General features: G+C 35.2%; 1 protein-coding gene across 1 annotated transcript in view; it reads right to left on the reverse strand.

Annotated features, from left to right (window-relative positions):
• Nucleotides 1-21,276, reverse strand: part of mta3 (metastasis associated 1 family, member 3) — a 159,294-nt gene that overhangs the window by 115,212 nt on the left and 22,806 nt on the right. Inside the window, exon 2 of the mRNA XM_069931134.1 lies at nucleotides 16,679-16,772. Coding sequence (XP_069787235.1) covers nucleotides 16,679-16,772 — 94 coding nt within the window. The remainder of the gene's footprint in view (nucleotides 1-16,678; nucleotides 16,773-21,276) is intronic.

Below are 21,276 nucleotides of genomic sequence, written 5' to 3' on the forward strand. Positions count from 1 at the left end.
TATCTGTTCAATGCCTCAGCCATTTCCTCATTACTCAATATCAATTTCCCTTTCTCATTTTACAATGGACCTATGTTGATTCTAGCCACCCTCTTCTGTTTTATATATTTATAAAAATTTTGCTATCTTTTTATATTTTGTGTTTATTTACCTTCAAAAAAAAACCTTCATAATCCTTCTTCCCTTTCCTTATTTATTGTTTAGTTGCCCTTTGTTGCTTTTTAAAATTTTCCCAATCTTTCAGTTTTCCACTATTCTTGGCTACTTTAACACGAGCTTTTAATTTTATACTTTCCTTTATTTCCTTAGTTAACCAAGGCTGACTCTTCCCTCTCTTACTGCCCTTATTTTTTAATTAATTTATTTTTTTAATCTATCTATTTATTTATTTTTAGAACAGGAACATATTGAGAACTGTGAAAAATCTCTGAATGTCCCCCACTGTTCCGCAACTGTTCTGCCAACTAGCCTGTGCTCCCAGTCCATGCTGACCAATTCCGCCCTCATCCTGTTGTAGTCTCCCCTGTTCAAGCCTAATACTCTCGTCTTAGATCTAACTATTGCACCCTCCATCTGTATGAGAAATTCAATCGAACTATGATCACTTATTCCTAACTACTAGACAGGCAGAAACTAGGTTGTCAACTTGAGCCAGACAAGGATTCAGTAACCACTGCCCATACAATTCTCTTGAAAATAATTCTGCAGGTTGCTCAAGAACAAAAAAAATTGGAAACTTTAAATCCGACTCCTGACGGAAATAAAGGGAACGCGAAAAATCTGCCTTAGTTTGTACAACTTGCCCCAAATTGCACATATTCGTAAATCAGGCATATGCGGCTCTGCTGAGAATACATTCAGCTCCTTTGCAACAAGCCTGAACATCCTTCAGAGGTCAACCTCTTTCTTGTGATGTAAACAGAATTTTGCAAGTGGCTCCCAAAGGAAATGAGTCTGCGCACAAAAGGTTAGTGACATAAAATAATGTAATAATTAATTAAAAATCTTAACTGAATACATACCTTCATAGAATGCAATCATACTTAGATTAAAACATGCCAATATAGTTTTATTAGCCATGAGAGATAGGCTGTGCCAAAATTATCTGAAAACAATTTCAAGTTTACATTTGTTTAAGCATTCAGTGTGTACAAACTTTTGACACATGTAAAAAATGTGCACAAAGCAAGATTTTTGTGCACACTTATTACTAAAAATTAGAGGGAACATTTGGCCACGACATGTTCATTATATGAATATGAAAATATGAGATGGTATTTTACAACCATTTTAATTGGAAAGTCCTTCAATGTATCATCTGATGGATAAAATCTCAACTTTTGGAATGTTATTCTCTGAGATGACAGTACACTTCAGAACAACTTCATGTGTCCTCATTTGAAGGTGTTGGGAGGAAGACCAAATCCATATAATCTTGGCATTAATTTGATAATTGAACATACTCTAGGTTAGTGCATCTTATTGCTACTTTATGTATTTAATTTTATTTTAATTTAGACATATAGCATGAGCCCAAGACACTCAAATATCCCATTTAAGTTACAATTCCCTCCTTCTTGAAGGAAGGAAACCAGAGCACCCAGAGGAAGCTCATGCAGACATGGGGAGAACATACAAACTCCTTACAAAAAGTAATGAATTCAAACCTAGGTTGCAGGCGCTATACAGGTATACCATGCTAACCGAAAATACCTTTTGTAAGCCAAAATAGTGTAAAGCCAAGAAGCAATTAACATTAATTTAGATGGGAAAATTTTTTGAGCGTTCCCATACCAAAAAGTAACCAACCACATCATACCAAATAACACATAAAGCCTAAAATAACACGAACATATAGAATACACAGCCTATATAAAAGTAGAAATAATGTATGTAGAGTGAAGTTTCACTTACCAGAATCGGGAAGACAGTGAGGTTTGACAGCACTGCCGGCTACCCTGTGACTGCCTCGCCAGCTGCACACTAACCACCTTGCCAGCCGCCTTGCGACGACCCCACCAGCCGCGCACTGACACAGATTTCTTTGTAATATCGAATTTGCATAAAGTGAGTATTCGTAAAGTGGGATATACCCGCATAGTGTTTTTCTAACTGCGCCACTCTTAGAGTAGTCTTTCTACTTGTTATGCTGCATCTACTCACTTGACAAATGTGAAAGTAAGCAGGGAAAGGATTAACTAGTTCCTTAATTAATTGTATATGGTAGTCTTGCCTTTAATCAATTAATCTCAATTTCTAAAAAGAAATAATATCTGTATTTGTTCAGCACTTTTGTTAAACCATAAAACTGCATTTAACTGCCACAAATTACATGATTGAGATGCAGTCTTGGGATTTTAATGTTAATTAACCTTTCCAGGTTTTAAAATCGTGAAGCAGCTAAGGAATCTGTTTGTTTATTAAGAAAATATTGTTAAAAGAGTATAATCTTTGTTTCATGTCAGCAAATAAATCTACCAACTGTTTGAGGTTTACCTGTTATCATGTTAAAAACAGTGAAGTTAAAAAAATGCTATATTAACAGGTAACACTTTTCATATCTACATTAATATGCTCAAAGTAGATAAAAATATTTTACATGGGTGCATAACAGTCCTGTTAATAAGATGCCATAGAATCATGGAATTGCAAGAATGCAGGAGACTATTTGGCTTACTGAATCCATGCCAATTCTTTGTCAAGGAAGGCAGATCCATTATAGTGTTCTCGCTCTATAGCCCTGCCAATAATTTTCCCTCAAGTGCCTATCAATTCCCTTTAATAAGCTCTTATTGACACTAACTTTGTTTTCAGGCAGTGAGTTCCAGCTCATAACCACTCATCCGTCACTTCAAATCTGTTTTCTCCAGTCTTTGAACCATCCACTGATAGTAATTTCTCTCCATTTACTCTGATACTGTCACAAGCTTTCTCTCTCTCACCTGTACTGAAATCATATACAGTGACATGCATTTTTAAGTGAACTATATCTTGCCCAATGGTTCTTAGATTTTAAGAAGAAAGCATCACAAAATTATTTTTGAAGCACCTTCATAATGTGAAAAATAATTATGACTATAACATAAACAAGACAGTGTTGGTTTTAAAAGCAATCAATACAACATTGTCACCAGCTGACTTTTATTGGTTAATTATTTCCAAAATATCCCAAAATGGCTGCTTGCCTAGATCAAACTAGCTGGTGATGTTGAGTTGAGATGAGATGTTGGGTGGTTGGAGGGGGGGCGGGGAGGAAGGAAAGAGCACAGAAAGCACAACGTAATGTCAACATCTCTGTCCTGTAGCATAACAGATCATAGGATTGATCTCTGTCTAGACAGAAAAAAATATAAAATGATGCATCTGGAAATAGAAATCTATTAATTACAATACGATGTATCACAAAATTTGAAACAGGAATTTGATTTTAATGTTTTAAATGAGCTCTCTATTAATCTGTTCATTTCTTTGGCTTGATTGCATTTTGTACATGTGGCATTAATACATAGCTCCAACTTCTCAATTATTCCCACTATTTTTGTAATTGGAATTTTTATTTTTAACTTGGAACCTTTGTTTCAGTTAAAATCTGCTAATCATGCAGAATCACATTTAACACAGCACTTTTTTCACCCATGAAGGGTTGGTGATCATCTTCTACACAAGCAGTGATCCTACTCCACTCTCCTGTACTCTTTTATTCCAATGCAACCATCTTTTTTTAAACTGTTTCCGTCACCCACTCCAGCAATGCACTCCACAAACTCTGCATCGAGCACCCAACATTGTCAATATCAGCCAGTTTTCTCTTACGGAATTCTGAAGGGACTGTTTCCTCCTCAAATGCTGTGGTTTGTTCTTCTATTCCCCACCCCGCTACAATGATCTAATCCCTTTTTCGAAGAAATGCAACATCTGCATTCGTTCTTCTTCTGTAGAACCAAGTCTTCAAAGACCTTGCACTTCTTCCAATTTAATAAATTATTTTTGCACTTGTGATTATGTGACTTCCCCGAAGATGGAGAAGTCAAAAGCAGATTGGATAACGGGTTGGCAGAAAACCTCCATTCAGTCTGAAGGCTTCCAGTCACCTATCACATCATCTTTCCTCTCTGAACATTGTAGCATTGTGAACTTGTTATTAAAATTTAATCATTTTAGATCACCAACCATTTTTACCCGCTCAAAAAATTGGCTGTGACTTTAACTTGATTTTTTTTTAAATTTCACACAGTTTTCAATGTGATTGTTTCCTTGAAAACTTTGATCTGCACCATCACTGCAATTTAAAATACACCTCTTTTTTTCCCATTTTGTTCCAATTCTGATCAAAAGGCCCTAGACCTGACATCTTGACTGCTTCTTTCCCCGTGGATGTTGCGAGTGTATAACGAGCTCCCATTTTAGTAAAATGGGATTATTACTGCAAGGGACAGTAGAGACAGGAGGGACTCAATGGTCATGGTCAACATTTCACACAAGCCCAATACAAGTCACAGCCCAATAATAATTCAATACACTTGAAGAGCTGAGGGAAGGTTTGTCACAGTCTGTTACAGAATTCAATACATTTGCAAAGACATTTTGATTTTGCAAAGGGAGAACCATTCTGACGGCTGAAGCGAAAGCAGCCTTTTGAAGCAGTTCTTGTAGCCAGCCATTTGTGTGGAATTCATGCTCTGTGAACGACTAGGCCTTTTCAATGGATTGACCTGTGCCCAGCGGGTCTTTTTGGGAAGCAAAGTGCTTCATTTTGTTGTGACTAAGTCACTTGAAGAGGCTGCTTCATTTTAAGTGTAACTAGCAGTGAAGTTACTTGGAGAGACCGGTCCGTGCCAGGGTCTTGGAAGCTTTGAGGAGGAGACCTAATTCGAATCTTGCAAACAAAAGGACCAGGAGTGTTGTGACCACTGCTCAAGTGGATGGACATTTCTTTAAAGGCAACACAAGAATTCTTGAGTCTGTAGCAGCCACAACTCCAGTCTTCCCACCAGTTCAACATTAATTCTGGACATCAAATTTCAACACTGAATTTGAAAGACTTAACTTTTTAGATTTTGGCCGAGACTATAATGGTTTGGCCGTATTGCTCACTCGGACGCACTCACGCACGCCCCAAGACACCTGTACATAGCTGGGGATAGATTTAAACCTATAGATTAAGAATTAGAAATAAAATTTGTATATTGCTGCTTGTTACGTGCAGTTCGCAACAAGTGTACGAGTGCTCCCATTTTTTCATTTTGTATGGATCCATTTCTTTGCACTCAACCCAAGAATCATGATCTTCCCTCAATTCCCATTCATTGCATATAGATTAAAAAAAATTTCAAGAACAAGAACAAATGAAAGCATTAAAAGAATGTTTGACATTAGAATTTAGTGAAGTGAAAAGTACAGAAGAAAAAGTGAGTAGAATAGAGCTGGTAATGACAGAAATAGGGAAAAGAATAGAAAATGTGGAAGAACGAGAAATGGTTGTAGAAATGGAAGTGAATGACTTAAGAAGAAAATTGGAAGAAAGTGATAAAAAAATTAAAGAGTCACAGGAGTTGTTAGCTCAGAAGACGGATATAATGGAAAACTATAGTAGGTGAAACAATATAAAGATAGTGGGCCTAAAGGAAGATGAAGAAGGCAAAAATATGAAAGAATTTATAAAAGAATGGATCACAAAGGTCCTGGGAATGCCAGAAATACAGGAAGGAATGGAAATAGAAAGGGCACCCAGAACACTAGCCCCAAAACCACAGTCACAACAAAAACCAAGATTCGTTTTAGTACAATTTATGAGATACACGATAAGAGAAAATATATTGGAGAGGGCAAGGAAGAAAATTAGAGAAGACAAAAAACCATTGGAATACAACGGTCAAAATTTTTTTTTACCCAGACATAAGTTTTGAACTCCTAAAGAAGAGGAAGGAGTTTAACACAGCAAAATCGATCCTATGGAAAAAAAGGCTATAAATTTATGTTAAGATATCCAGCTGTGCTTAAAATAGTTATACCTGGGGAGCAAAACAGACTGTTCTCGGATCCGGAAAAAGCACGAGAATTTGCAGATCGCCTGCAGGGCAGAAGGATAGATGAAGAGATGTAACAAGAACGAAGAACGACGACAAACTACAAATAAAGATGTAAAAATAATGTACAAGTAAGAACAAAAGAAGGAAAGAAAAGGGAAGTAAGGGAGAGGGAAAAGAAAGAAAAAGGAGGGGAAAAAAGAAGAGGGTGAACTTTGTTAAATGTGAAAATAAAAGTCTTTTCTGGAGGGGGTTGGGTGGGAGAGAATTACAGTCACTGTGAAATCAGTTGACGCTTGCGAGCAGGTTCGCAATCCAAATGGAGAGGGGAGTTGTGGTTGCCTAGTAAGGGACAAGGGGCAACTCAGAGGGGGGGGGGGTGAAACTTTGACTTAAGGGAATTTTAGATGTGGGAGTTGGTGAAGTATTTTATGTTTTAGAAGTGTTGTCATAGATTGAGTTCAAAGAGGGAAAACAGAGATGAAAATGGGAAAAAGGGGAAAGGTGGTAGAGAGGAAGCAGAAATGAGGTGTAAACAGAGTATGAGATGGCCATGTTGAACTAAATGACTATAAATATTAATGGAATACATAACAAAATTAAAAGGAAAAGGCTATTAAATTTACAGAAAAAAGAAAAAATAGATATAGCATTTGTGCAGGAAACGCATCTAACTGAAGTGGAACATAATAAATTAAGGAGAGACCGGGTAGGGTACGTAACAGCAGCATCGTATAATTCAAAAGCCAGAGGTGTAGCTATATTAATTAATAAATATGTAACAATCAAAATAGAGGAGGAAATATTAGATCCAGCAGGGAGGTAGGTAATGATAAAGTGTCAGATATATTCAGAATTCTGGAATTTGGTCAATATATATGCACCCAATGAAGAGGATCAAAAGTTTATGCAAGATATTTATTTGAAGATTGTAGACACGCAGGGGAATATATTGATAGGAGGGGATTTTAACCTTAATTTGGACCCAAAGTTGGATAAAACTGGACAAGAGACTAGCAAAAAGAATGAAGTGGCCAAATTTATGGTTAAATCAATGCAGAAAATGCAACTTTAGATATATGGAGGAGGCAGCACCCAATGGAGAAGGAATACTAATATTATTCGCGTAGACATAAAACAAACTCAAGGATTGATTGGTTCCTGTTGTCAGCCCATATTCAAAGGAGAGTTAGGAAAACGGAATACAAAGTTAGATTGCTATCAGATCATTCACCCGTTATTAGCAATAGAACTGGAGGACATCCCACCAAGAACATATAGATGGAGATTAAACTCCATGCTACTTAAAAGACAGGAATTTAGAGAATTTATTGAACACCAAATTAAAATGTACTTTGAAATAAATACGGAATCAGTGAAAGACAAATTTATATTATGGGATGCAATGAAAGCTTTCATCACATGGCAGATAATAAGTTATGTAACTAAGATGAAAAAGAACTACAATCGGGAAATAGAACAGTTGGAAAGGGAAATACTAAGTACAGAAAAAGAACTAGCAACAAGGGAAGATACAACAAAAAGAAGAGAATTGGCAGACAAAAAAAATAAAATACGAAACATTACAAACATATAAGGTGGAGAAGAACATAATGAAAATAAAGCAGAAGTATTACGACCTAGGAGAAAAAATACACAAAATATTAGCCTGGCAACTTAAAACAGAACAAGCTAAAAGAACTGTGTTGGCATCAAGGAAAAAGGACAAACAAATTACATATAACCCAACAGAGATCAATGAAAACTTAAAGGAATTCTATGAACAATTATACCAAACTGAGAACAAAGGGAAAGAAGACAAAATAGATGAGTTTTTAACTAAAATTGAACTACTGAAATTGCAAGAAGAGGAGCAAAACAAATTGATAAAACCATTTGAAATAGAGGAAATACAGGATATATTAAAAAAGCTGCTGAACAATAAAACGCCTAGAGAGGATGGACTCCCAATAGAATTCTATAAAACAATTAAAGAGTTATTAATTCCTCCTCTCCTGGAAGTAATGAACCAGATAGAAGAAACACAAGACTTGCCAGATTCATGTAAAACAGCAATAATAACAGTAATACCAAAGACTGGAAAAGATCCACCAACACCAGCATCATATAGACCAATATCTCTACTTAACTCAGATTATAAGATAATAGCAAAACTATTAGCAAACAGATTGCCTGACTGTGTACCAAATATAATAAAACAAGATCAAACTGGATTTATTAAGAAAAGACGAACAGTGGACAATGTCTGTAAGTTCATTAATTTAATCCATGCAGTACAAGGAAATAAGATACCAACGGTGGCTGTTGCTTTAGATGCAGAAAAAGCCTTTGACAAGGTAGAATGGAATTATTTATTTAAAGTATTACAGAGGTTCAACCTACCAGAAAAATATAGTAATTGGATTAAAGCATTATATAAGGGACCATTGGCGAAGGTGACAGTAAATGGATATGTATAGAACCAATTTAAATTAAGTAGGTCAACTAGGCAGGGGTGTCCACTATCTCCCTCACTGTTCACTTTAGCAATAAAACCATTGGTAGAACTGATAAGAACAGAAAATAAAATAAAAGGATAAGGAGCATAAAATCAGTTTATTTGCAAATGACATCATAGTATACTTAACAGAACCAGAAATATCAATAAAAGAACTACATAAGTAATTGAAGGGGGGGCGTGGCAAGATGGCGTAAGGATCAGACGTGCCTTACAGTCCTCTCCTGACTCTATCTTATTGTTTTGTCTAGAAATGCCCGTTAAAATTCTTTAAAAGTTTAGATAACTTCAGTGCTGTTAATTTAACTTATGATGGTACAATTGGTGGAAAAGAGCAACAAAAAAAATGACAACAGATTATCAAAAAACTACATTTTCCAAAAGTTCAAGTTTTGGAGTCTACCAACAGGAAAGACATCGAGACTCAGCCTGAAATGGATCCCAGGAGAAAGGTACAGCTTTCTGATGTAGAGTTCAATATTACATCGGTAGAGCCCTCTAAAGAGGGCGCCAAACAGCCTTTAGAACAAAGAGTTACTCAGGTTCGCACATGTGCAGTAGCATCTGACGGCAATGTTATGAATGAACCACTTGTAGTAACATCAGTTGAAGTACCGGCTGGGGAAAGGCATTTGTCAACTGTAGCGGTGGCACTGCAAACTGCACCTTTTGAGATAAAAGAACCTATACAACTTGATGTACTGGGAGAAATGAACACATTATGGACTGGGGAAAATCCCGGCCGGCGTCCTCCAGTCATTGCTGGAGAGGCTGTGGCTGGGGTTTCCACACGCAGCTATACTACAAGGAAGGCAACCAGAATGAAGAAGCAACAGAAGACCCTTTGGTTATGCAGAAGAAGCAGGAATCTGTTGAGCCAGAATCTCTTCCAATTGAAAAGATTCTTGTGAATCTTGAATCTAAATTATCTTATACAATGCAGGGATTATCTAAGATTATGACTGAACTTGGTACTAGGTTCAATACTCTGATGGAAATAAATTCTCAACAGATGGCTGAGTTTGGAGCTTTTAAGCTTGAAGTGAGAGATAAATTTAATTTGTGTGAAGAAGATATAGACGAAATACGAGATCAAGTTTCAGATGTGACCAAAATGGTCGAAGACTTACAAATTCAAAATAAAAATTTGGTGAAAAAGATTGATTATTTGGAAAACCAATCCAGATGGAACAATATAAAGACTATTGGTTTGCCGGAAGGAATGGAGGGATCAGACCCAAGAAATTTTTTTACTGAATGGATTCCGCAGGTGCTGGGTCAAGAACATTTCCCGGAAGGTATAATATTGGAACGTGCTTACAGAGCCTTGCGTAGAAGACCTATTTCAGGTCAAAGTCCAAAACCTGTTTTGGTTCGTTGCTTGAATTATTATGATAGAGAAATAATTTTACGAGTGGCTATTAGAAATGCACAACAGAGAAAATCACCCTTGATGATTCAAAATAATCGAGTTTTCTTCTATGCGGATTTGAGTCAAGAAGTTATGTTCCAACGACGGGAATTCAACTCTGCTAAAGATTTGTTGTGGAAGAAAGGTTATAAGGCAACCTTTAGATATCCAGCTGTTTTGAAGGTTTTTCAAGATGGTTACCAACCAAAGTTCTCTGATTCTCCAAAGGAAGCTATAGCATTTGCTCATGGGCTGCCAATTACTCAGTTTCAACAGAGGCGTAGTCTGCCGCGATCTCTAAGGAGACAAGAGATGGAAGAAAAGAGCCGTGCTCCAAGAAGGAATGGTTGTAATGGTGACTCGGCAGTTGGAGCTGATTAAAAGAAGAGTTGTTCTTTTTTTTTCTAATGTTTTTTTTTAAAAAAAAGGAATATTAAATAATGATGATGCTAGTTTAAGATGAAGTGAGAGGTGGGGGAGAGAACTGGATGGGCACTATTTCCTGAAAGTCATCTGCTACGTGTAAGTTATCTCACACCCATTTTTTTTTGGGAGTTACCACATTGCGCAGTTTAGACAGGAGGGGGTATTTTTAACCTCCTACCCATTTTTTTTCCTTTTTTTGTATTATTAGATTAAAGAGTGAAGGGTTTTTTTTGTGTTTATAATAAAAGCATAAGAAAGTATTTGATTGTTTAAAAAACTAAAAATTGATGTGGTTTTTTTTGTAAAGTTTATTCAGTAGATAAGGAATATTTGAAATTTAAATGTGAATGGGATGGATAAGTTTTTTTTAATATTTTTTCTTTAACTTTAAGGTGAAAGAGTGGTAATTCTGGTGTATATTATTTTGCTATTTTAGTTATAGAACAAAGGGAATAATGGTTAAAGTTATAAATTGAATTGTACAATTCTTAATGAGGCTTGAATTTTGTTTGTGGTTTATGCTCCATTTATTGAAGATATAGATTTTGTTGTAGATGTGTTTTTATTATTTGGATATCTGAATTTTAACGTAATGATTGGGGATATTTAAATGTGGTATTGGAGCTTTTATTGGATAATTATTCAAGAGTAAAAGGGAAAAATGGTGGGAGTACTAAAATTGAATTGTATAATGTTTAATGAGGTTTGAATTTTGTTTTATGATGGTGGTTTATGTGACTAATATGATGATAGATGTGAAGTTAGTTGATATTTGGTGAAGGTTTATCTCTATAGAGAAAGTTTTTTTTAATCTTTTTTTTCTCATGCTACAATTTTTTTAAAGAATTGATTATTGTTTAAGAATTTTTGATAGACAATGTTACTAACTTTACTAATTTTTTATATTAAGTTTGAGTTAAATATATGTTTCATCTTAACTCTGTTTGTTAAATATATGCATTTAAGTTTGATTTAAATATGTTTTTTATGTCTGATATATTAGTATTAATAACTTTTCTTTTTGTTAGTATTTTAATCGGTTATGTTTCTGTTTTTTTTTTGTAAGTGGGTTTTTTTCTCACATATATTATTAACTTTATTAATTCTTCACTCTTTATTTTGGGGGAAGGGGGGGTTGGACTAATTTGAGTTGGGTTATTAATGTGTAATAATTATTGGGGAGGGTATAGTTTATTTAGATTACTGATACTGTATTGTAATTTTATTATTTTGTTCTTAATTTTTTTATGTAATTCTATATGTTATTCATGTTATAAAATCTTAAATAAAGTTTAAAAAAAAGTAATTGAAGGAATATGGAGAAATATCGGGGTACAAGATCAACGTAAATAAAAGTGAAGCGAACCCAATGAATAATGCGGATTACACAGAGTTTTAAAAAGAATCACCATTTAAATGGCAAACACAAGCAATGCAATACCTGGGTATGAGATTAGATAATAATTTAGGCCACATATACAAACTAAATTATCAGCCATTAATGAAGAATTGCCACTAACATTGATAGGGAGGGTATATTGCATTAAAATGAATGTCTTCCCAAGGATACAATACCTATTTCAATCGTTACCAATACCCTTAACAGAGAAATTCTTCAATTAACTAAAGAGAATGATAAGGAAATTCTTATGGAAAGGGGAGAAACTGAGGATAGCACTAGATAAATTAACAGAATGGTACAAACAAGGTGGTTTGCAGCTACCAAACTTTTAAAATTATTATAGAGCAGCACAATTAAGGTTTTTAATCAAACAAGGGAAAAACCAGATTGGACCAAGAAAGAGCTAGATCAAATAGGGGAGAAGGTACCAGAACATATACTTTATAAGTGGTATGAAAAACTGGTGCAATATAAAAGTTCACCAATACTGCATCATTTACTCAACATATGGAAGAAGATTCACGTAGAAAGGAAACAAAAAACAAATTAACAACTACCAAAATTATTATTGATGCAAAATCAACTAATCCCTTTCACAATAGATAACCTTTCCTTTAGAGAATGGGAGAGAAAAGGAATTAAAAGAATAGAAAATTGTTTTTTGGGAAATAATTTATTAACATTTGAACAAATGAAGTACAAATATGGAATAACTCATGATACAATGTTTACATACCATCAACTGAAAGCCTACTTAAAGGATAAACTGGGAAGCAGACTGAGATTACCAGAAGGAAGCAGCTTTGAATATGTGATTACAGAAACAGCGACAAAGATTTATAACAAACATGTACATCAAGCAGCAAGAGAAGGAAAATGATGAAATAAGCTATAAACCCAAATAAAAGTGGGAAAAAGATTTAAACAAAGATTAAAAAATGAAACATGGGAAAAGTTATGCTCTGGAACTATGAAAAATACAATAAACACGAGGTTACGCATGATACAATACAATTGGTTACACAGGCTATATATCATGCCTCAAAAGTTAAATAACATTATCAGATAGATGTTTTTGTTGTAAGAAGGAAATGGGAACAACAGTACATGCAATTTGGGCATGTGAGAAAGTGAGAAAGTTTTGGTAAGATCTAAATTGGGTATTAAATAAAGTCCAGAGATCTTTCTTCTAAGTAATATAAGAAGTAAAGAATTAGGCCTCAAACTAGATGAAGTGCAAAAAAGATTTATTATGATAGCCTAAGCTGCAGCAAAAAAATGTATAATGTCAACTTGGAAATCAGAAGAGAGCCTGAGAATACAGCAATGGTACATGGAAATGAATAAATGTATTCCATTTGGAAAAAAATAACATACAATTAAAAAAATTAAGTCACATTATTTGAACAAATTTGAGAACTGTACATGGAACACAACAGAGAGGACTTACCATGGACCTCCACCCCCTAAAATGATAAAATGATAAGAAGACAAAATGAACTGACCCAGTGTATAAAAGTAGATGACACAATTTTCTTGTTTATTTTCATTGTGTGATGACATTGTTTAATGGTTTTATTGTATTGTATATGTTGAATGTTTAATGGGTTTGGAGGGGTTGGGAAGGAGGGAGGGAAGGTAGGGGGGAAAAATGGGGAGAAAATGCCACTGTGTATGTGTAAGAGGGAAATGTTTGTATGTATTTTGATTGATATGTTTCATATTGTGAAAAAAAAATCAAGGCTGAAACCTGGTTAATTCATGCTGTCGTTGCAATGCATACTAAACTAACAGAGTTGATCTCAGAATCGGTGTAGTCTACAACATTTATTTGGTCTTATTGAAAGCAAAAATTTGGACATTACAAATTTTTGTTGATACCTTGAATCTAATAACTCTGCTGGAAAGTAGAAAGTTTCACCATCATGTACCGAATATGGCCTCACAAAGTCAAGAATCGAGAGAGAGAGAGACCGAGCATTGTTAGAAATAAACATGATTACTTTTATTTGGTTCTTGTATTTCCACTTGCTGCAGGTTGTTCCTGATCTTTCCACAATAATAATAATTCATGCAAAACATTCATTTTTACCATACAAAAATATGAGAATTTCACAATTTCACAAGAACAGATCGACCCAAAATTATGATGAAACAACTGGTTAAATTTTTGAGTAGTTTCTGAAATTAGACACACAACTGTGTCACTCCAAATTAAACACAAAGTCACTCCTGTCAAGATAAAATTACATAATTAAACAATCTGGGATATGATGATTGCGGCATGTTGCAGCTGAAACCTCTACCACATAAAACAGTCAACCAAAGATGAAAGAGGGTTATTGGGAATGCATAAAATGATATATTTCAATACAAAAGAAACACAGGATTGAAAACTGATTTAAATTAAAGTATCAGTGATTATTAAAAGCATCATCATCACTAGTTTTACTTCTAAGAAATATTTGAAAGCTATTAGATGTTTAAGCAGAAGTGCCATTTTGTGAGGCATTAAGTCCAAATTGCATACAAGAACAAGTATAAAACAATGGGCATACGTTTCATCTATCCATTGTGCAGTAAAATCCCCATAATCGAGCAGACAATCAATCAGAAAGTCAAACAACCAGCAAAGACAAAAGGAAATAAATAAATAAATGTAAAAATGTATAAGAATAAGTTTTAAAGTTTAAAATTGTAAAGGTAAATGTTCTCTGAAAAAACATACAATGCCTTGGGAGCAAACATTCAGCCAGCTAGTGTCACAGTCATGCCCCGCGCGCTGCAGCTGTTTGAATAAAGTTTTGCTTGAATAAAATGGCGGCAATCAGCCAATACCACTCGCTGCCTGATCAGTGTTTTATCTTTATTAGTATATTATTAAGTACATTAGTAGGGCTTTATCTTTAAGCATGGGTGAAGGGCGAGGGGTTTATTATGATAGCAGCACAGTTAGTGTAGCAGCCAGCGCAAAACTGTCACAGCATTCACGAATAAGGTTCTAATTTAAAAGATGCACTGAGGACCTGACTGATACACTAGCATGGATGTGGGTCAGGTTGAACCGAGGGCCTGACTGGGACACTTGGACGGAGGCGAGTCGGGTAGACAGTGTGAGGGAAGTCCGCTGAGGGCCTGATTTGACCACTTGTGTGAAGGTGAGTCAAGTTGTCTGTGCGAGGGGAAGGGGTTAATTATGACCCGGTTAGCGTGGTGGCTAGTGCAAAGCTGTTACATCTCCAGCAACTGAGGTTCAAATTTCAATTTTGTAAACTACAGGAATTACCTGATTAAAGTGAACTTTATATCCAAAGACAACATTTTTTTCCCCCCGAGTTATTTAACATTTTGCACTATCTCTTGTCTTTTAAACAATGTATTCTTAACTCGGGTGCATTAGTTAGGCATTGGAAGATCGAGTCTCAGTCAACGGAAAATTGGCATATCCGCCATGTGATTTCCATAGGTGCTGGATAATGTGGACTTTATTGCACTAAAATATATTTTGGCTTGCCGAGAAGCTCGTTATATATTAGTGCATATTAATATGATTTGCAAGCTCATAATTACCAACACAATGAACCAGAATGTTATGGCATTTAGAATCAGTAAAAGTCATCAACTTTTTAAACACTTGCGAATCTCCTAATAAGAGCAAATTTCATCAGCTTCTTAAATCTCAGTATTTAAAACAAAATGTAAATGCTAGAAATCTAATATAAAAATAGAAAATGCAAGAAACACCAATCAGGACAGGTCATTTCCTCAGGGAAAGAAACAGAGTCAAGGCTCAGGTCGAAGAGCTTGAAATATCGCCTGTCCTCTTGAATATTTTATGCTTTTATTTGAACTTGTTCTCAACCACATTTAACAAGCAAGCAGTTATTTTTTTCTCAATGAAATTGTTCACGTGAAAGTTTCCAAAGACAAGAATTTTTCTCTCATTACTCGTGAAATGATGCAACATCTCAGAAACTGCACATCAAGTTCTCTTAACTCGTCTATATTCTTCAACAGTTAAGACAGTTTAAAAATCAGATTGAGTATTGGATTTCTCACATTCAGCGACATTAAGATTAATCAAACAATTCACAGAGATGATTAGACTTTTTAAAAAAAGCATAGTAATGTAATCTCACAATAATCTCATTGAAATTATATCACATGGTAAAATAACCAGAAGTGGGGGTCAACAATACCAAAATAATCATGGATAACTTTTAATAGTTTCCTGGATATTTCTGATGCTTGTAGAATCATCCTTCAACAATTGTCTGCTGTAAGAGGCACAGGAAGAGAAAGACCTAAAGAACATACTGACATGAAATTGTTTTGAACACCAGATGAGCTAATAAATTCAAAGAAATACTTCATGCAGTCAACACAGAAATCTTCTGAAATGCCTTAACAAGTAGGGTGTCATGTTTATATCAAGCTGTACCACTGGGGAGGAGAATGTACTCAGACCCACCATTGTAAGCATCGAGGACATTTATATCACGCAAACTGGCTAGCAATTCATCATTTCCAAATTTTGACTGCTTTTCTTCAAAAATTGCATGAGAGTAATAATTTAGTCAATCTGGGATTTCCCCCACCACCAACAGGTTTATCATGGAAATACCTTGCTCGAATGCATGTTTACATTTCTCAGGAGTGAAATCTTAAAAACCCAAGTTTGAATGGCCAATATTATATGTTCATGAAGCACAAACTTTCTATTGTTAGACGATTATAAAATCATAAAAGTATTGACGTTTGTTCCGCTAAATAACCAAATTTTATACAAACGCACAGCCCTATTTTTAAACAAACATGCTCCCACAGATCAGAATTTTAATCAGCAGTTGTACATTTACTATCTTGAATCATAACATAATTAAACCCATACTTACTTGCATGTTTATCTGCAAGTATTATCAGACTGTTTGAAATGTCCCGGCGCCGATAAAAACAGACAACTTTCGCTTCCACATTACCACTTGCAGTCTGAAAGAAAGTCAAAATATTTGTTTGTTCCTTTCGGAGGTGGATCTCTATAATATTTAATTCATAGTTACAAATTCTGATGAAAACCAATCCAAGATCAAGAGTGCAGAGCTAGTAATATCAATCCTGTACCTACTACTGTAAGAAACTTGCAGCAAATAGAAAGCACCCCAATTCTTTCTACACCTTTGTGCTAAACATACCCCCATTTTAAAATCCCTTTACTCACCACAACAGAGGTGAGTAACTGAGGCGAGTAACCCAAAGGAACCATAAAAAGCTGAAAAGTTGATATTTAAGCTATTATTTCTTTCAGTCTTCCTACAGTTTTGAGAGCACTTATTATTTTACTGCAAGGATGATGTTAACATAATCCAACCAGCAAAAAAAAAATCAGGCAGGTAGACAGTTCCCGATACAACAAACATACTAGCCACTAGTCCAAACCTTAGCCATCTCTGCTTAGCAGTAACTAAGGTCATCATGTGAAAACTAACTCGCCTTCTTTGTTGATATATTTTTTAAAATTCTTAACATAGTTGAACAGCAAATAATTTGATTCTTAATATAAGACACAAGCATATCAGCCCCCTGTCTTAGCGGTGACATGGATACATTCCAATTCATCTATTATAGTAACTCACTGGCTCAGCACAAAGCCCTGGAACACCTGGACAGCAGATGCATACTTCAGGATGGTCTTTATCGACTACAGTTCAGCATTTAACACCATCATCCCCTTGAAACTGATCAGCAAACTCCACGACCTTGGAGTTAACTCCCCACTGTGTAATTGGATCATGGATTACCTCACCTCCAGACCACAATCAGTGAAAATAAGAACCTCTCCTCCACAATCTCCATCAGCACTGGAGCACCACAGGGCTGTGTTCTTAGCCCCCTGCTCTACTCATTTTACACATATAATTGTGTAGCTCAGTTCAGCAATAAAACCATCTACAAATTTGCCAACAATATCATGCGAGTGGGTTGTATAAAGGAAGGGGATGAGTCAGCGTATAGGATGGAGATTGAAAACTTAGCTGAATGGTGCACCAACAACAACCTTGCACTCAATATCACCAAAACTAAGGAACTGACAGCTGACTTCAGGAAAGGAAAGCCAGAGGTATACAATCCAGTGAACATTGGGGAAATCAGAGGTAGAGAGGGTGAGCAAATTAAGTTCTTGCGAGTCAATATCTCGGAGAATCTTTCCTGGACCCACACACCAATGGCATCATGAAGAAAGCACGCCAGCGCCTCTACTTCCTTAGGAGTTTATGGAAGTTTGGTGTGATATCAGAAACACTGGCAAATTTCTAGGTGTGGTGGAAAGTGTGTTGACCAACTGCACCACAGTCTGGTATGGAAACACCAATGCCCCTGAGCATAACGCCCTCCAAAAGGTAGTGGACACAGCCTAGGACATCATAGGCAAAACCCTCCCACTATTGAGTACATCTACAGGGAACATTGCCATTGAAGGGCAACAGCAGTCATCAAAGACCCTGACCACCTAGCATATGCTCTGTTCTCACTAGTGTCATCAGGAAAGAGGTATAGGTGCCACAAGACTCCTACTACCAGGTTCAGGAACAGCTGCTACCCCTCCACCATCAGACTCTTCAATGACAAACTCAATCAGAGACTCATTTATGGACTCTGAAATGTGCACTTTATTGATTTTCTTTTTGTTCTTTCTGTATTGCATTCATTATTTGTTTACATGTTTTACACTGTGTAAAGTTTTTTTTTGCATTACCGATTAGTGGTAATTCTGTCTCGCCCGGAGGAAAAAGGAATCTCAGGGTTGTATGTGATGTCATGGATGTACTCTGACAATAAATCTGACATCTGAAACAGGTGAATGCCATCTCACGAACCTTCCTCTCTGCATTAGATCACCTTCACCAGAAGAATAACTATTTCAGGCTGTCACTCATTGACTGCAGCTCAGCATTTAGCATCACCATACCAGCAAAACTAATATCAAACCGAGATCTGCATCTCTGTTCACTCCTTTGTAACTGCATCCTCAACTTCTTCATCAGTAGATCATAATCAGTGCAGACTGGCAACGTACTCCACACTGATAATCAACACAGGAGGACCTCAAGGATGAGTAATTAGCCTCCTACTCTATTCCTACCTCACTCACAATTGTGCAGCTAAATTTGGCTCCAACATAATCTATAAATTCATTGGTAATACCACCTATGATAGCTAAATATTGAGGTGATGAGTATATCGGATGAGAATGTAGGATGAAGATCAAGAACGTGGTTGGGTAAAGTATTCGAGCGAATTTTTAATTTAGATAATTGTATCTTATTATCCTTAGTTGAATTCTTCTGAAATTTCTTATCTAACACTACTATTTCTTTTTCTAAATTTTGACTTTCTATCAAATACTGTTTTTTCACTCTCGCTGTATAACTAATGATCTGACCCCTTAAGTATGCCTTTAAAGCATCCCATAAAATAAATTTACTCTGTACCGAGCCCTCATTTGTTTGTAAATAAAAGACAATTTGATCTCTTATATACTTAACAAAATCAGGTTTATTTAACAACATTTCATTGAATCTCCAACGATAAGTAGTTTCTACCACCTCAGAGTCAACACATGAAACTAACAGTAATGAAAAATCAGACAATATTCTACTCTTGTACTCAGCATGAACAAATCTACTCTGCAGCTGTACCAATACTAAAAATAGATCAATCCTAGAAAACAAATTATGTTGAGCAGAGTAAAAAGAAAAATCTTTTTCAGTCAGCTTAAACCATCTCCATATTTCCACCAAATTTAAATCTCTCATCAATTCAGTTATTCTTTTAGCCGTTTTAGTTTTCTTGACAGTTTTTGGAGATTTATCCAACAATGGATCCAAACAACAGTTAAAATCCCCTCCTACCAAAATATTATCATTCAATTGATTAAAATTCAAAAGTGCATCAGTAACAAATTCTACATCAGTATAAACATTCATCAAAGTCCAAGTTTCTGAAAATATTTTACAGTTAACCTTCAACTCTCTACCAGCATTAGCAAAAAAATCTAAAATAAAAGGTACTTTTTTATGTATCAAAATTACTACCCCTCTAGCTTTAGAATTAAAAGAAGATGCAATCACATGACCAACCCAATCCTATTTCAATTTCAAATGTTCTTTCTCTGTAAAATGAGTTTCCTGTAAAAATGCAATGTCCACCTTCACCTTCTTAATATAATCCAGTATATGTTTCCGCTTTATCGGATGATTAAGCCCTTTAACATTAAATGTCGCAAAATTTAGGTATTCATTATTCCCTATAGAGTGGCACCCAATATAACTAACCTTTACACTAGATAAAAGCTCCTCTTTAAAAAAAATTACTAAATCTGTAAATATAAAAACAAGCTTAAAAATAAACAAAAGCAAAACAAAATTATGAAAAAAATGATTCAATTATCAAAATAACATTACTATTAATTAGGAGAGAAAGTGCATAAGCTTTTAGCTTGGCAGTTGAAGACTGAACAGGTATCTAGAATGATGAATGCAATTAGGAAAAATTCAGAGATAACAGGAAATTAATGAGGAATTATTTTACATTTTATCAAAACAACTGAGGGTACTCAAGATATGGATCCATGGATCAGATTGAGTCTTTTTTTTATCTAATTTAAATTTACCATTCTTAAATGAGATAGATATTAGGGACTTAGATAGTCCATTTACTGATTTGGAACTTAAGGGAGCACTACAATCTATGCCTCGTGGGAAATTTCCTGGAGAGGATGGATTTACAATAGAGTTTTATAAAGAATTTCATGATTTGTTATTTCCTGTATATACAGAAGCATTGAAACAAGCAACAGAAACAGGTTCATTCCCGGAGTCTTTTTCAAGGGCGTTGATAAAGTTATTCCAAAGAAGGATAGGGATCCATTAAAAGTGGCTTCATATAGACCAATATCTTTATTAAATGTGGATTATAAGTTTGCGGCAAAAGTATTAGCTAATAGATCGGCTAATTTCTTACCTAAATTAGTACATGTGGATCAAACAGGATTTATTAAAGGTAGATATTCAGCTGATAATAATACTAAATTGATTACAATAATCAATGCTTCAAGAAGACAGATTAATCAACCGATGATATTAGCGTTAGATGCGGAAAAAGCTTTTGACCGTGTCAAGTGGAATTTTTTGTTTAAGGTGTTAGAATGATTTAAATTTGGACCACTTTTCACCAGTTGGGTTAAAGCTTTATATACTAAAATCCTTCTGCTAGGGTGATGACAAATGGACAGATTTCATCAGCATTTAATTTGTCTAGATCAACTAGTCAGGGTTGCCCACTCTCACCAGCTTTATTTGCTCTAGTAATAGAACCTATAGCTCAAGTGATAAGCCAAGATTTTAATATTAAGGGAATTACAATAGGTGAAAAAGAGTATAAAATTAATCTGTTTGCAGGTGATGTGTTGATATATCTATCTCATCCTAAGGAA

The sequence above is a fragment of the Narcine bancroftii genome, chromosome 4, assembly GCF_036971445.1.
Source record: "Narcine bancroftii isolate sNarBan1 chromosome 4, sNarBan1.hap1, whole genome shotgun sequence".
In the NCBI taxonomy this organism is placed as follows: domain Eukaryota; kingdom Metazoa; phylum Chordata; class Chondrichthyes; order Torpediniformes; family Narcinidae; genus Narcine; species Narcine bancroftii.